The 17,043-nt window shown below is 39.3% G+C and overlaps 1 protein-coding gene across 9 annotated transcripts in view; it reads left to right on the top strand.

Moving 5' to 3' along the window:
- Positions 1 to 17,043, top strand: part of LOC147140354 (disks large-associated protein 1-like) — a 208,298-nt gene that overhangs the window by 176,232 nt on the left and 15,023 nt on the right. For 7 of the 9 annotated variants that reach the window (XR_015088275.1, XM_086042260.1, XM_086042257.1 and 4 more), the window contains 7 exons: positions 861 to 985; positions 9,153 to 9,278; positions 9,408 to 9,566; positions 9,673 to 9,755; positions 10,715 to 10,760; positions 13,968 to 14,249; positions 16,654 to 16,786. Coding sequence is in view for 8 of the 9 variants with exons in the window: in XM_086042260.1 (XP_085898386.1) it covers positions 861 to 985; positions 9,153 to 9,278; positions 9,408 to 9,566; positions 9,673 to 9,755; positions 10,715 to 10,760; positions 13,968 to 14,249; positions 16,654 to 16,786 (954 nt within the window). In the remaining variant the exon portion in view is untranslated. The remainder of the gene's footprint in view (positions 1 to 860; positions 986 to 9,152; positions 9,279 to 9,407; positions 9,567 to 9,672; positions 9,756 to 10,714; positions 10,761 to 13,967; positions 14,250 to 16,653; positions 16,787 to 17,043) is intronic. The other 2 variants (XM_086042255.1, XM_086042256.1) reach the window with 2 other exon arrangements.

Genomic DNA, 17,043 nt, shown 5'->3' with positions numbered 1-17,043 from the left:
TCTTTACCTCTCTCACCAAGGCTCTTCTCCCACAATTGCTCAGTTTGGCTGGACGGCCAGGTCGAGGAAGAGTTGTGGTCTTCCCAAACTTCTTCCATTTGACAATTATGGAGGCCACTGTGCTCTTAGGAATCTTAAGTGCTGCTGAAATTCTTTTGTAACCTTTGCCAGATCTGTGCCTTGCCACAATATCTATCTCTGATCTCCTTGGGCAGTTCCTTCGACCTCATGATTCTCTTTTGCTCAGACATGCACTGTGAGCTGCAAGGTCTTATATACACAGGTGTGTGCCTTTCCTAATCAAGTCCAATTAGTTTAATTATACTGGACTGGACTCCAATAAGTGAGGAGAACCATCTAAAGGAAGATCAGAAGAATGGACATCATGTGAGTTAAATATGATTTTTGGGGCAAACGGTCTAAATACTTAGAACTATATGATATTTCAGTTTTTCTTTTTTAAGAAATTTGCAAAAATGTCTACTTTTTTTTCTGTCAAGATGGAGTGCTGAGTGTATATTAATGAGAAATAAAATTAAATATGCTTTATTTTGGCTAATGGCTGCAATGACACAGAAAGTGAAAAATTGCAAGGTGTCTGAACATTTTCCGTATCCACTGTATATAGTTAAGTATGACAATGTAATTCAAGAGTAACATGCTTTAAGTATCCAAATATATGCATATTGTCATCAAAAATTGTCTGATAAAATCTTGTTACATTAGGTGATGTGGCTCTGGATCATTATTCTTGTATTATTCTTGTCATGTGTGAGTACAATATGCAATTTCATTTTTTTTCATAGACTGTATTTATCCTCTGTCCTTTTCCTACTTCTGTCCTTTTGTTTTGTATATAGTTTCATCTTGTATCACAACATATAAAAAAACTCCTCCACCAGTGCCACCGCGAACATCCACCTGCTCGACGGCCTCCAAGCCCTACATCTCCATTACAGCACAGAGCAGCACAGAGTCTGCACAGGTAAGCAGCAGCAGCATTCTCCGTCTAATACAGTATATCTCTCACCAAACATTCCATGTGGACTTGAATTTACTGCACAGTAGGGCTCGTTCGCAGAGAATTTATTAGTTATGAGGTCTACCCTGTCTGGCCAAACAATACGGACACCACTTAAAAAGTATGTAGACACGACACCTGACCTGTCATGGTGTATCTTTATCAGACTCCAACATTTCCCTTTTTTCTTATTTATTTATTTATATCCAACCAAAAATGTTTAACTACTGTAAATGTTACAAGATCAAAACAGTAAAATACTTTGTTATAACTTTAATGACAAATGTGGGATGTGTAGGTGAGCATACCAACAACCAAAGAATCTTTCCTCACTTGGAGTCCAAGTAACAAGGTGTTATGATTCTAGTACTTTGAATGACAGTCTGCTTACTTCATTTAACGGACCATGTAGTTTCTTCTCCCTGGTACCAACTCTAAACTCTTTAGTGCAGATTTAGAGGTTGTAGGTCTTGGCCTGTTACATATACCACAAAGTGTTCGTAGATAAAGGTGAAACGTACAACCGGGGCTGATTTTTAAAAAAATATATAGGGCGCGCTAGCGAGCCATTTTTTAAACAATTGCGACGTAAAACGAAAAAAAAAGATGCTTTCACGAGACCTGATGTGTGTGCAAAGTTTCTTGAGATTTCATGCATGCTCAGACCGCCAAAATCAGCGTAGTTTTATTTGCGAACTGCCCGTTGCCATGGCGACAGCGAAAAATCACAAATATCGTATTTTAACATCAGGAAGGTCTACAGAGTCTTCCGAGCAATTCTGAGGTCGACCTGGTTAACTTACGAGGAGAAAAAGATCAAAGAATAAAACATGTACTTACTTTAGCCAGTAGGTGGCGCTACCAATACAATGAAAAATAAGTTCGGAGATGTCTTCAGGATTCGACTTTGATCAAATGTCAGTAGTTTTTTAGAAGAAATTATCATGTGGATCAAGTTCATGATGCCGAATTGTAAAGTAAATTCAAAATGGCGGACTTCCTGTTAGGTTTAGCACATAGCTCCAAGAGACTTTTTTTGTAGGTGTTGACCTGGTAGATATACCACCAAATTTTCGTAGATAAATGAAACGTACAACCAGGGCTGATTTTTTTTTTAAATTCTAGGGGGCGCTAGCCAGCCATTTTTTAAATATTTGCGACGTAAAACAAAAACAAACATTTCACCAGTCCTGATGTGTATGCACAGTTTCGTGAGATTTCATACATGTTTAGACCATCAAAATCAGCGTAGTTTTATTTGCAACTTCCCGTTGCCATGGTGACAGCTTTTTACGATAAATCCTAAATATCGTAGTTTAACATCAGGAAGGTCTACAGTTCTGAGGTCGACCTGGTTAACCTGCGAGGAGAAAAAGATCAAAGGATAAAACATGTACTTCCTTTAGCCAGTAAGTAGCGCTACCACTACGAAAAATAAGTTCGGAGATGTCTTCAGGCTTCAACTTTTATCAAATGTTAGTCGGGTTTTAGAAGAAATTATCATGTGGGTCAAGTTCCAGCAGCTATTGTAATCAGAGCAAATTCATACTTTAAACTTAATTCAAAATGGTCGACTTCCTGTTTGGTTTAACATATGGTTCCAAGAGACTTGATTTGTAGGCCTTGAACTGTTACATATACCACCAAATTCTTCGTCGATTTAGGTGAAAAGTACAACCGGGGCTGAATTTTTAAACATTTCTAGGGGGCGCTAGTGAGTCATTTTTTACAAGTTGCACAAAAAGAAAAAAAAAAAGATTTTGCCAGGCCTGATGTATGTGCAAAGTTTTGTGAGATTTCGAGCATGTTCAGACCCTCAAAATGAGCGTTGTTTTATTGGCGAACTGCGTGTTGCCATGGCAACAGCTTATCGCGAAAAATCACAAATTTCGTATTTTAATATTATAAAGTCGTAAACACTGTTCCGAGCAAAGATGAGGTGGACCTGGTTAACCTGCTAGGATAAAAACATCAAAGAAACAAACATGTATTTCCCCTTCAGCCACTAGGTGGCGCTACCACGACGAGGAAAAATAAGTTTGTAGATGTCTTAAGCCCTTGGCTATCATCAAATATGAAACATTTTGAAAAGTTTGGATGATCGGTCAAGTTAAAACAGTTTTTATTGTCATGTTGAATAATCAGACTTTGCGGCACCGTCAAGGCCACACCCTTCGCCGAAAAGTCACAATATTCGATGTAGATCAAGATCAACGTCTTGAGGCCTTTCTGACAAATTTTCAGTTGGATTCGTTCAACGGGCTTTGTGCAGTAAATAGAAATGTAAAATATGACTTTTTTTCGCCACTACGTGGCGCTATATGTATAATTTAATATTATCATATAGATGTCTTCAGGTCGCGACTCTTTCCGTACACGTGAAGTTTGGGTTCTTTTTGGAGCATGTGCAGGGGAGTTATTAAGGTTTTTCTCCTGTATGGCGAAGGAAAAAAATTACGCCAAATTTGATGCCCCACCCCGTCATATAGTTTATCGAAAACTCAACATTTTTTTTCCAAATGTTGCCCTCGGTTTTAAGATTATATATCCGAAGTTTGAAGTCAATTGGAATAATCCTCTCGGGCATGGATGCAAAAGTATGCACCCTGTAAACGTGCAAAAATGGTCATTCAAAAATTCATAGCTCACTTCCTGTAAACTTTAGACTGTGGCTGTAATGGACTTTTTTGTGCCTGCCAATTTTCGTAGGCCTAGGTCGAACAGGCTGGAATTCTATTTTGTTTTCCTACGCTAGGTGTCGCAACAGAGCCATTTCTTTTGCGTTGTTTACAGCGGCTTTAAAATATAACATTTTTTGCCAGGCCCGATGAGACTGCAAAGTTTGGTGAGTTTTCGTGCATGTTTAGGGGTTCAAAATGCAATCATTTAGTCAGAAAAATCACAAATGATAATAATAATAATTTCTACAAAAACAATAGGGTCCTTGCAGCTTTCGCTGCTCGGGCCCTAATAATAATAATAATAATAATAATAATTTCTACAAATACAATAGGGTCCTTGCAGCTTTCGCTGCTCGGGCCCTAATAATAATAATAATAGTAATTTCTACAAAAAAAATAGAGAACACGCAGTGGTCGCTGCTCGGGCCCAAATAATAATAACTAGAGCTGCGAGCAGCTATAACCGGCCCTCGCAACCCTGGCCACGTTGGGGTACTTGCACATAGGACAATAAGCATGAAAAATGCAGGTGTTAATGCCAGGCCTTATGTTTGTCCAAAGGTGCATGATTTTTCACCTAAGTTTAGACTGACATGAAAAACAGCATAATGTTTCTTTGCAAATGGCTCATCACAACGGCAACAGCGTGCAACGAAAAAATAAAACTTTCAAAAACTTTTCATCTCAAGCATGTTTAGGCGAAACATGATCAGATAAAATCTCTTGGAGGAGTTTGTAAAAATATGACCTCTACAAAAGGTAAAAAATGTCGGCCTATTCCAAAATAAAGTCGAAATAGCAGATTCCTGTAAGATTTAGCCTATGGCTATAAGATACTTTTTTATTGGTCCTGGGCTTTTACAGATGTCTCCAAACTGTCACAAATCTAGGTAAAATGTAGAACCGTGAATGCGTCCTTAAATATGTGTAGAGGGATTTATAGAGACATTTATTTTAAACAAGCACATGAAATCTCTTTTATTTTTATGCCAGGTCTATTGTGTGCTCAAAGTTTTCACCCAGATTTAAACTCTCAAAAACAGCATCATTTTTCTTTTTGAACACTGCATCGCCGTGGCATCAGCGTGCAATGAAATAAAAAATCTTTTCACAGATATACGTGAAACGCAGAACCGGGAACGCTTAGTTTAAAATTTGTAGGTGGCGCTATAGAGACAGTTTTGGAAAATAGCAGAAGAAATCTCTAAAATATTAATTTTCATGCAAGGTCTGATGTGTGTGCCAAGTTTCATTAGTTTTCGCCAAGTTTAGACCCTCCAAAACAGCATCAGTTTTCATGGTAAATGGGCTGTCATTTATATGATAAACAGCACATCGCCACTTTCGTACAACGAAATAAAAAGATTTCGATAACTTTTCATCTTGAGATGAAGCGTGAAAAGTTTGAAGACGATCGAATAAATGCTCTAGGAGGAGTTCGTTAAAATATGACCACTATGAAAAATTCCACACTAAAATCAAAATGGTTGACTTCCTGTTAGGTTTAGCACATAGCTAAAAAAAAAAAAGACATTTTTGTATGTCTTAGGACATATACCACCAAATTTTCCAAGATGTAGGTGACACGTACAACCCAGGATCTTTTGTTAAGAAGGAATTATGAAACGTCAAATTTGATGGTCAGCCCCCGTCATATAGTTTCGAAAACGTAAACTATTTTCCCTGTTTTTTTCCCAAGTTTTGAGATGGTAAAACCCAAATTTGAAGTCAATCGGATGAACCATCTCGGACTAGGGGGCAAATATGTCATGTCATGTCATCTTCCAAACCGCTTATCCTATACAGGGTCGCGGGGAGTTGCTGGAGCCTATCCCAGCCGTCAACGGGCGAAGGCAGACTACACCCCGAACTGGTCGCCAGCCAGTCGCAGGGCACACACAGACACCGTCACTGAGCGGGAATCGATCCCACGCTGCCCGCACACAACGCGGTCGTGTGTACCACTACACTATCAATGGACCGTGGGGCAAATATGTGACCACTGTAAATGTGCACAAATGGACCGAAGTTGTACATTCAACTGCTCATTACTCATTTCCTGGACAACAAAATAAAAAGATTTCAATAAGTTTCAATCTTAAACATCTTTAGATGAAGCATGCAAAGTTTGAAGACAATCGGATAAATGCTCTAGGAGGAGTTCGTTAAAATATTACCACTGTGAAAGTCACAGAAAGTAGCGACAATTCCCAAGAAAATTCAAAATGGTTGACTTCCTGTAAGGTTTAGCACATGGCTATCAAAAATATTTCTGTAGGATTTAGGCTGTTACATATACCAGCAACTTTTCATAGATGTAGGTAAAACGTACAACCTAGAATCCTTCGTTAAGCAGAAATTATGAAATGCAAAGTTTGATGCCCTGTCATATAGTGTTTCGAAAACAAAATATTTTTCCCTATTGTTGTTCCATGTGATGAAATGGTACAACTCAAATTTTAAGTCAATCGGGTGAATCATCTCGGACTTGGGGCCAAATGTATGACCCCTGTAAATGTTCACAAATGGGTTAACGTTCTACTTGAGAATGCTCGTAATTCACTTCCTGTACATGTTCGGGCATGGGTATCAAATACTTTTTTTACATCTAGGGGTGCTATACATGCCTCCCAATTTTCATAGCCGCAGCGGTTGCTGCTCGGGCCCTAACTAGAACTGCAAGCAGCTATAAAGGGCCCTTGCAGCCCTGGCAACGTTGGGGTGTTTCATGAGATTCCGAGCATGTTCAGACCCTCAAAATGAGCGTTGTTTTTTTGGCAAACTGTGTGTTGCCATGGCAACAGCTTTTCACAAAAAATCACAAATATCGTATTTTAACATCAGGAAGGTCTACAGAGTCTTCCGAGCAAGCTGCGAGGAGAAAAAGATCAAAGAAAAAACATGTATTTCCTTCAGCCAGTAGTTGGCGCTACCACTACAATGAAAAATAAGTTTGTAGATGTCTTCAGCCCTTGGCTATCATCAAATATGAAAAATTTCGAGAAGTTTGGATGATCTGGGTCAAGTTAAAACTGTATTTATTGTTACGTTGAATAATCACATTTTGCGGCACCGTCAAGGCCACGCCCTTCACCGAAAAGTCACAATATTCGCCGTAGAGCAAGATCAATGTCTTGAGGCCTTTCTGACAAATTTTCAGTCAGATTCGTTCAACGGGCTCCCTGCAGTAAATAGAAATGTCAAAAATTAAATTTTTTGTTGCCACTAGGTGGCTATATATATAGTAGAATATTATTATATAGATGTCTTCAGGTCGCGATTCTTTATGTACAGATGAAGTTTGGGATTTTTTTGAGCATGTGCAAGGGAGTTATTTAGGTTTTTCTCCTGTATGGAGAAGGAAAGAATTTACGCCAAATTTGATGCCCCTCGCCCGTCATATAGTTAATCGAAAACTCCCCAAAAAAATGTAGTGTTTGCCCCAGGTCTTAAGATGATATATCCGAAGTTTGAAGTCAATTGGAATAATCCTCCGGGACATGGGTGCAAAAGTATGCACCCTGTAAACGTGCAAAAATGGTCATTCAAATTCAAATTCAAATTCAATTTAGACTATGGCTGTAATTGACTTTTTTGAACGTCTTGGCGTGCTACAGGTGCCTGCCAATTTTCGTAGGCCTAGGTCAAACAGGCTGGAATTCTATTTTGTTTTCCTACTCTAGGTGGCGCAACAGAGCCATTTCTTTTGCGTCGTTTACGGCGACTTTAAAATATAACATTTTTTGTCAAATATCAAATTTTTCGCCAGGCCCGATGAGACTGCAAAGTTTGGTGAGTTTTCGCGAATGTTTAGGTGTTCGAAAATGCGATCATTTGGTCAGAAAAATAACAAATAATAATAATAATAATTTCTACAAAAACAATGGGGACCTCGCAGTGGTCGCTGCTCAGGCCCTAACTAGAGCTGCAAGCAGCTATAAAGGGCCCTCGCAGCCCTGGCAACGTTGGGGTAACGTCAAGTCGGTATGCTCTCACATCGGAATTGAATAATCGAAATTATCATGTGGATCAAGTTACAGTAGCTTTTGTAGTCAAGGTTAGTCCAAACTTTAAAGTAAAATCAAAATGGCGGACTTCCTCTTAGGTTTAGCATATGGCACCAAGATGCTTTTTGTAGTTCTTTTTCTGTTTTATATAGTATCAAATTTTCGTAGATGTAGGTGAAGCGTGCAACTGGTGCCGCTATTTACAAAGTTTTTAGGGGTTGGTAGCGAGCCATCTTTTAAAGATTGCACAATTGATAATAGTAAGAAAGATAGATGAATAATAGAAAATGGAAAAATAATAATTTCCACAGAAACAATAGTTACCTCGCAGCGGTCGCTGCTCGGGCCCTAACTAATAAAATAATAATCCCTACAAAAACAATAGGGACCTCGCAGCGGTTCGCTGCTCGGGCCGTAATAATAACAATAATTTCTACAGAAACAATAGGGACCTCGCAGCGGTCGCTGCTCGGGCCCTAATAACGTAGCGGACCCAGACAGACAAAGGTGAAGTGTACTGATGTTCCTCAAGAAGGTTTTATTCTTTATTGAAGGCTTGTTCCTCACGGACACACCGTAAGAGCTACAGCATGAAAGAAACAATAATAAACATAAATGAGAGCCGTTAAAAGTAGACAGTGGTATATTTAAAAACACGAGGTACAACAGAAAGCTAGCAGCACTAGCTACGGCTCAATTCCAATCACCTGCGAGAGGCTATCATTAGCGTAGCCGCGACGCAAATAACAAAAATAGCCACACTCCCACGGATAAGTCACATCACAAAAAACAATAATGAAACAAATCAAACAGCACAAATACCTTGTTCCTATTCCAGCCAGGTGCTTGCATCCGTATAAAAGTCATTAACATCTCACATCAACAACGAACAATTACTATTCAGTCACGCGTCAAAACGATGACCTCCTTTTACCTTTTCCTAGAAGCCTTTCCGTAAAGCCAAGACATCGCTTGTGGATCGGCACTTCCTGAATTACCGGAAAAGCGCCAAAATAAAAACATACAGCATAAAAATTCCAACATAATGGCGAGAACAGGGTTTTTACCGTAGAAAACAAAAAACTTGTCAAAAGTAATAAACGAACATTTATGAGTCCGTTACAAATAGTATTATGAAAACTTGATGTGTTAGATAAAAAAACAGGGCACATTCAAAATTAGCACCAAAAAAAAAAAAAACATCTCATAAAGTTTACTTGCATCACATATTAAAACATAGTAATAAAAAAAATGTTGCCCAGTGTAAGTAACACTCCAAACAAGTAAATAATGAGTTCACAAATAGTTGTATTTGCTACCTGAGCTATTTGTCCAAACTCAATGACAATGTCAAATACAAGTTACTAATGAGAGAGATGGGATGTGATTTTTGATTGTGGGATATTTTGAGGAAAAAACAAGATGTTTTTGAAAACCAACCAGGATGCTTACATGGAAGAAGAGGGACCAAGAGGGGACATGACTATTCAATCCGGGCTCAGTAACTCAACTGAAAGCATTGATAGTATGAAAGCTTTGACTGCCGCCATCGAGGCTGCCAATGCACAGGTGGGTTTCCTACAGTAAATCTTCATTTGTCTGTCTTGTTGCACAGTATACACATTTATAAAGCCCAAGCCAGGTATTCTAATTTTAGAAACTGCAATTTCCGCTGGTTTAATGTTTTTTCTTCTGCAGATCCATGGACCAGCCAGTCAGCATGTCAGTAACAGCACTGTGACAATCAACACCTCTGCACCCTCAGTCTTGAGCAGAGGTCTGATTGTTCAAGACCACCATGATGAATATAGGAAAGATGCACTCAGGAAGGGCAAATGTCTCTCCATAGGTATCCAGGTATTGAGGGCAATTTCACCAAATAATCAGGAACCAAACATTCACAATGGGTACAGAGTGTTTTGTTTTAATAAACAGGGCCAATTCATGATTAAGTTTTCTGCAGGTGGATGGACAAGATGACATTCTGGACCCAGAGGACCCATCTAAGTTCACATCTGTTGGGGTGCAAGTGGAGGATGACAGACGGTAACTCCTCGTTTTCTTATTGTATCATCCTAAATGTTGAACATTTGTTAGCGTTTCTTTTTGTAGATTTGAGGATAGTCTCTGTCTTAGTGAGTCCCTCCTTTCTCATCACATAAAATGGCAACTGGCCAGTTTCTCTGACATCTGGTTTATGGTTTGAGTTTCTGTTTCCCTTCTGTTCAAGCATTTCTTATAGTTTCTCAACGTTTCATTTCTGGAAATAAATTAAATAGGATCTAGGGCTGAAACGAATATTCAAGTAATACGGGTACCTCGATTAAAAAAAATACAGAGGCATTTTTTTTCTGCCTCGGGTTAGCCTATTATTTACATGTACACTGGCACACTGAAGTCGAGCTAACCACAGCAACAATTATTTATGGTACGCATGACAGTAACACATTGCTTACGTGTAACACATTGCTAAAGTGGTAAGAAGGCCAACTTCAAAATATGCCTTACCTTACCAAATGTGGACATCAATGCCTAAGTAAGCTTTTATTTTGAAGTTGTTCCCGGCAGCGTGTTGCGGCTTTACGGCTGTCTTGCCTTGTTGTCTTGTCTTGTTCTCATCCAAACTGTTGGTGCCGACTTCAACAACACTTGAGAGAGTGAAAGTATCACAGAAGGCATCGAAGTAGACGTCCTTAAAAATGTTTTGATCGGATCAAAAGCTTATGCATGTTTAAGTCTATGTTAGAGAACACTGAGTTGTGCAAAAAGTACTCACACAAACAGGTGAACATGTGCATTCAAAATTTTTAATTAGCTATACCTGGAAAGTTTGCATTTTCGGTCTAACCTGAAATTTCAACCTGAAAACCAAATCAAACCATCGCTATCTTCTCATGAGTAGTGTATAAGCCTACATAAGGAATGGTAGTGGTTGTCAGTGATGCAGCGGTGATCTGCGTCTACCACCGGTGATTGAATGACTGTTGTTTTTCTCCCCTGGCCAGGTATCGTCGTTTCCAACGCTCCAACAGCGTCACAACAGCTGTACAAGTAAGATACCGTGATCACACTTGAATCTTTTAATCATAACTTACTTTTGTGCGTGTTCATCACTTGTCTTTTTACAATCCAGCCATTCTTCGATGAATATTTTCTGAAAAACTAGCCTATTTGCTATTTTTATACTCATTCACAGATGGCCTAAAATGCCACAAGATGGCGCCAAAGCCTTGTCTAATTGAAAAGTACTTTTACTCCAGCTTGGTGCCAAGAAACTGCTTAAGTGGCATTCAAGAGTGCATTTTTTTCTAAATCAAATCGTCTGCTTGAAACAATATTAAACGGCATTTGATATCTTCTTGGGCGGCACGGTGGTCGACTGGTTAGCACGTCCGCCTCACAGTTCAGAGGTCGTGGGTACGATCCCGGCTCCGGCCTCCCTGTGTGGAGTTTGCATGTTCTCCCCGTGCCTGCGTGGGTTTTCTCCGGGCACTCCGGTTTCCTCCCACATTCCAAAAACATGCATGGTAAGTTGATTGGACTGTCTAAATTGCCCCTAGGTGTGATTGTGAGTGCGGATGTTTGTCTCTGTGTGCCCTGCGATTGGCTGGCAACCAGTTCAGGGTGTCCCCCGCCTACTGCCCAAAGACAGCTGGGATAGGCTCCAGCACGCCCCGCGACCCTTGTGAGGAGAAGCGGTACAGATAATGGATGGATGGATGATATCTTCTTAGTTTTTGATGGTCAGCTGAGGTCTGGAAATTTGAGCACTTAAAGCACAATCTGAACTACAAAACTGGAAAAACGTCACATTTTAATATTAGTCAATGTCTACCGGTTTTTGAAAACCTTCATTAAGCGAGTGTTTCTCAACCTTTAATGAGCGAGGGCACATGCCGTATTCTCCAGACTATAAACCGCTACCTTTTTCCTAGGTTTTGAACCATGCGGCTTATATAAAGGTGCGGCTATTCTGTGGATTTTTCTTCCACCGCAAGGGACGGTTTAACCAGAATTACAATACAATACAATTTCCATTAACAAGATTTGACTGTAGGTGGAGCAGTTCAACAGATGAGTGCGCTATACACTAGGTTATAAATTAGGTGGTGTGCGCAAGTAGAGCAATAAAAGGTGGTCGTTAGCTGGAGTGGCAGCGGGCAGTGAAATAAAGATAAGTACTTTATTTCCTCTTGGTTCTGTTCCATTTTAATCAGCAAAGTTGCTGTCGTGTTAAAAGGCACTGTTCGGAAAGAATTTCTTCAGGTATATACATGTATATTTACAGTTCAAAATTGTTCTGTAAATGCAGTAAATATCTAATTGTTCAATATAGATAGGTGTGGCTTATATAAAGGTGCAGCTTATGAATGGGTTTTTTTTTCATTATTTTTTTAAATAGAGTTGGTGGTGCAGCTTATGTAAAGATGCGGCTTATAGTCCGGAAAATACGGTATTTCACATCGGAACACATTTCACGGCACACCACTTAGCAAAACAATTGAGTTTATAGTGGATATACAGATAAATTATGTACCTTTATCGCCAGTGGAAGAGCATTTAATTGTTTTGCCTTTTTTCAATATGTGCTTGGCATACATAAATTAACAAATTAACAAATAAAATATTCCATCCATCCATCCATTATCTATACCGCTTATCCTCACAAGGGTCGCGGGCGTGCTGGAGCCTATCCCACCTGTCTTCGGGCAGTAGGCGGGGGACACCCTGAATTGGTTGCCAGCCAATCGCAGGGCAAAATAAAATATTAGAAAATAATATATTTTTGTCCAAATAATTGACATTGAATAATATTCCACGGCACACCTGATGATCTCTCATGGCACACTGATGAGCCACACTGATTGAGAATCACTGCATTAAACCATGGCAAAAAAATCTCATGACACACCAGGAAACAAAAATGTCACAAATGGTGGATACAAAAGTTAAGTTTACTGTTCTACCTGATACTGTATGTTGCTGTCTTAGACATTTGAACAAAGATACTGTATAATATTTGAGTAAATAAATATTTTTGGGGACTAAATAACTGAAGTTGGATAATTTCAAATAATTACAATGGCCCTGTTATATATAGCATTGATTGCCAGTTACTGTGATCTGGCACATTAGTGTTTTGCGAGAGATCATCAGGTGTGCTCTGGAAAATTATCAAATTTCACTTAAAGGAGAAGCTAACACAAAAATATTGTTTGCAATAACATGTTCTATGTGCCTGCACTAGTGTAAACATGGCATTCTTATATATTTCATTATACTCCAGTGCGACTTATTTATGTTTTTTTCTTCTGTATTATGCATTTTATGGCTGGTGCGACTTGTACTCCGAAGCGACGTACAGTCCAGAAAATACGGTATGTTCTATGCAGGCCCACTAGTGGGAACAAGGCATTCTAATTAATATTGTGTTTGTGGAATATGAGAAATCCACCCGTTTTTAGCTATCTCGGGGGGCGGCCATTTTGTCACTTCTGTTGTCTAAAATGACATCACAGTTGCTCAGTGCTCAGATAAGAACCAATCATGGCTCAGCTAAGAACCAATCATGGCTCAGCTTCAGAAAACAGGTGAGCTGTGATTGGTCGTTATCTGAGCCCTGAGGGTCTGTGATGTCATTTTCAGTTGACAGAACTGAGAAAGTGTCCGTCCCCTGAGATGGCTAAAAAATTTGGATTGGATTTTGCTGCTAAACTCATTTTCCACAAACGCAACATTAATCAGAATGCCTTGTTTCAACTAGTGGGACTGCATAGAACATATTCTTGAAAAAAATATGTTTGGGTTGACTTCCACTTTAAATAAAAGTTGGAAAACACTGATGAACTATGAGTATCTTTGACCAAAATGTATTTACAATATGTAAGTGATTGCATTAATATCAAATCCATCTATTATTATATTACTATTTATATATATATATATATATATATATATGTATTATTATTATCTGTCCTTCAAACGTAATCAATTTTAGCTCAGTTTCCTTTTGTAGATATTTTGCACTTCTTGGCCCTTCCTTTTACACAATGTGAACTTGTGAATAATGGGAGGATTCTGAAGCCAGTGGGAATACTACTCCTACGAGAAAGATACCATCTTGACATTTTTCATTCTTATAAACTGTAATAGCTTAAATATATTTTTGTTATTCCTAAATAGTAGTATTTAGATATGAATACAACAAATTCTTCCACCACATAATCAATCACTTTGTGATTTGTTTGCCTCAACTAGGCAGATTTGGACATGCCGGGGCTGCTTGACACTCCTCTTGACTCTCCTGACACGGACTTAGAAGTAGTGTCATCTGGTGTCCTTTCTCGTCAGAACTCCCGCGATGCTGCCACCTCAACCGTCAGCATCCAGGGTTCAGGGAACCACTACCACGCCTGTGCCTCTGATGAGTATGAGGATGTGGGCTTTGATCCATCCATTCTTCCCCCTCCAGACCCTTGGATAGATAGTGTCAGTGATGAGCCACCTGATGTCAGATTCAACAGCTCAGCTATTTTAGATGTAAGTCGGAAATAGTTTGTATATTGATGTTCATTTGTTGCAAAGATGGGCATTCCGTTCCGGACGGACGCCCATTTTGGGGACAGAGGACGGAGGATGAGAAGTTGTTTAAAAAGGACTGACTAAGCAAGGACGGAAGTGGGTTTTCGTCCGTCCCTGTAATTGAGCCTAATCGGGTCAAGTATTGACTGAAATGTTGTGTTCGGTCCTTTTAAAAAGGAAAAACACTGTTCTCTTCTGTGATACCACACTCACAGGCATAGTCTGATCTCACGGGCATATTCACATACAGGCATACAGGCATCTGTCTTCTAGTGGTTCAACAAATGTAATACTATGGATTACACCACAGGATGCCCATTTCACTGACGAGGAAAAAGGTGGATAGCAATTTTGTTTTGTTAACTAACAATTAACAATTAGTTTCTTATCCCTTTGCATGCGAAGTATGTCCTTGTCTGGGACATCTCTAGGGCGTAAAAATCCAAACCGTCATTAATGCTAATGCAGCGGCGTGCACTTAAAGCTACGATCCGGAAGTGATAGTCTTTCGTTCTCCTCCTAAAATAACATTGCGTTATTTTGCAATAATTTTCTAATTGAAAAAATAACGCAGTGAAAACTGAAAACCTATTGCGTAATAACGCAAAAGGTTTCCAATAAAACATAATAGTACTGCGTTATAACTATGGCTGTCAAACGATTACAAATTTTAATCGAGTTAATCACAGCTTAAAAAATAATTGATCATAATTAATAACTATTCGAACCATCTCCAAAATATGCCATATTTTTCTGTAAATTGTTGTTGGAATGGAGGGATAAAAGACACAAGACTGATATAAAAGCATGCATCAGCACCTCCGTGTTAGCCTGAGAGAGAAACAGGCGGACTCTGGCAATATTCTTAAGATGATAAAAAACGATCTTGGTTACATTTTTAATGTGAGGAATAAAACTGAGCTCGGAGTCAAAAATGACACCCAGGTTCTTTACACATTGTGAGGGTTTAAAATCTAGTAATTTTGGTAAAAGTTTCTCTCTCAGACCTTCAGGGCCGATAACTAAAACCTCGGTTTTGTCCTGATTGAGCTGTAGGAAATTCTCTGCCATCCATGACTTAATATTTAAGATACAATTTAAAAGGGTATCAATAGGTCCCTGTGTCATCAGGAGACACGCTAATGTACAGCTGTGTGTCATCAGCGTAACTGTGGAAGCTGATGCCATGTCTTCTGATGACGTCCCCAAGGGGAAGCATATAAAGATTTAAAAGTATTGGACCTAAAATTGAACCTTGGGGAACCTCACATTTAATTTCATGGGTTTTGGAGGAACAAGTATCCATTCTTACGAAAAAACTTCTGTCTGTGGGAATAAAACCAGTTAAAAGCAGTACCTGATGTGATCTACTGTATCAAAAGCGGCGCTTAGGTCCAGTATCACCAAGACTGAGTTTTTTCACGTCTGCAGTATACCTGATATCATTTAAAATCCTTAAAAGGGATGTCTCTGTACTATGTTTCATCCTAAAACCAGACTGATATTTCTCTAAAATTTTGTTTGTATTTAAAAACTAATTTAACAGGAGAAAGACCATTTTTTTCTAAAATCTTACTTAAAAATAGTAAGTTGGATACTGGTCTGTTAAAAACGCTGAGGTCCAAATTGCTCTTCTTCAGAAGGGGCTTCACCACCGCCGTTTTAAAGGCGGCAGGGATGACACCCAACTGAAGAGAGTAATTGGCTATATTTAAAATCTGTTCCTCAAAAAATCCATAAAATGTCTTTAAAAGAGATGTGGGAATTGGATCTAGAAGGCAGGTCATTGGATTTACCTGGGAGAAAACTCGACCAAGTGTCCTTGCATCAACCAGGGCAAAACATTCCAGTGTTTCCTCCGGTAAAAACGACTGTCAAGGTGTACTAAAATGTATGTTTTGACGGGCTAGAAGACTGGACCTTATGTCATCAATTTTACTTCTGAAGTGGTCTGCAACATCCAACACGGACAGGGATGAAAGTGATGAGAGGATCAGTGCTTATAACGGTAGCTGTAACTGATGTTATTGTAAACATTTGTGATGAATTTACTAGCAGGATTGCTGGAAGCAGGAGTACCTACTTCAGGGGGGATTAAAAGAGAGGTTAGTGGCATACTTGGACAGGTGTGAATTTGAACATGAACACATAGTAGAAGAGAGAGGGCTCAGTGCATCATAGATAACCCGGCATCTTAAATGAACTAAAGAGTTGACCCAGGACACACCTGCGTCAGCCCTGACTAAAAACATTACCTTACGATGAACAAAAATCTCCTGTGGTTTTGATGGAAAATAATGTTACATGTAATATATAGTACAGATTACCTTGTGGCACTCGGAATGTACTGTATGTCTGGCAGGTGGCGCAGAGGACAGTGTGTCAGCGAGATGGCCGATGGTTCCTCAAGCTGTTGCAGGCTGAGACTGACCGCATGGAGGGCTGGTGTCGACAGATGGAGATGGACCAACAACGTAATGACCTTCCTGAGGATGGTATGTCTCTGATAGGGACTAAGATGTGGTACTGTGTCTTCCTAGCCTCTGATGCGGCAGATAGAGGCATAACATTCAGAAATGAAATATCCACCCCCAAGAAAATGTAACATCGTTCCTCCGTTTGTTTTTGACTATTATTAATAGCAGCTCTTGCTACCAGGTACTGTATTCAAACTCAAAGAACAAAATGTCACATGGCGGAGTTTGTCGTGGTTGAGTGTGGTCTAAAGGCAGGTGGACCCAAGCAAAAGGCA

The sequence above is a fragment of the Filicampus tigris genome, chromosome 10 (assembly GCF_054856515.1).
Source record: "Filicampus tigris isolate MCC_2025a chromosome 10, RoL_Ftig_1.0, whole genome shotgun sequence".
Taxonomy (NCBI): Eukaryota; Metazoa; Chordata; class Actinopteri; order Syngnathiformes; family Syngnathidae; genus Filicampus; species Filicampus tigris.
This window is presented reverse-complemented; position numbering and strand designations above follow the sequence as displayed.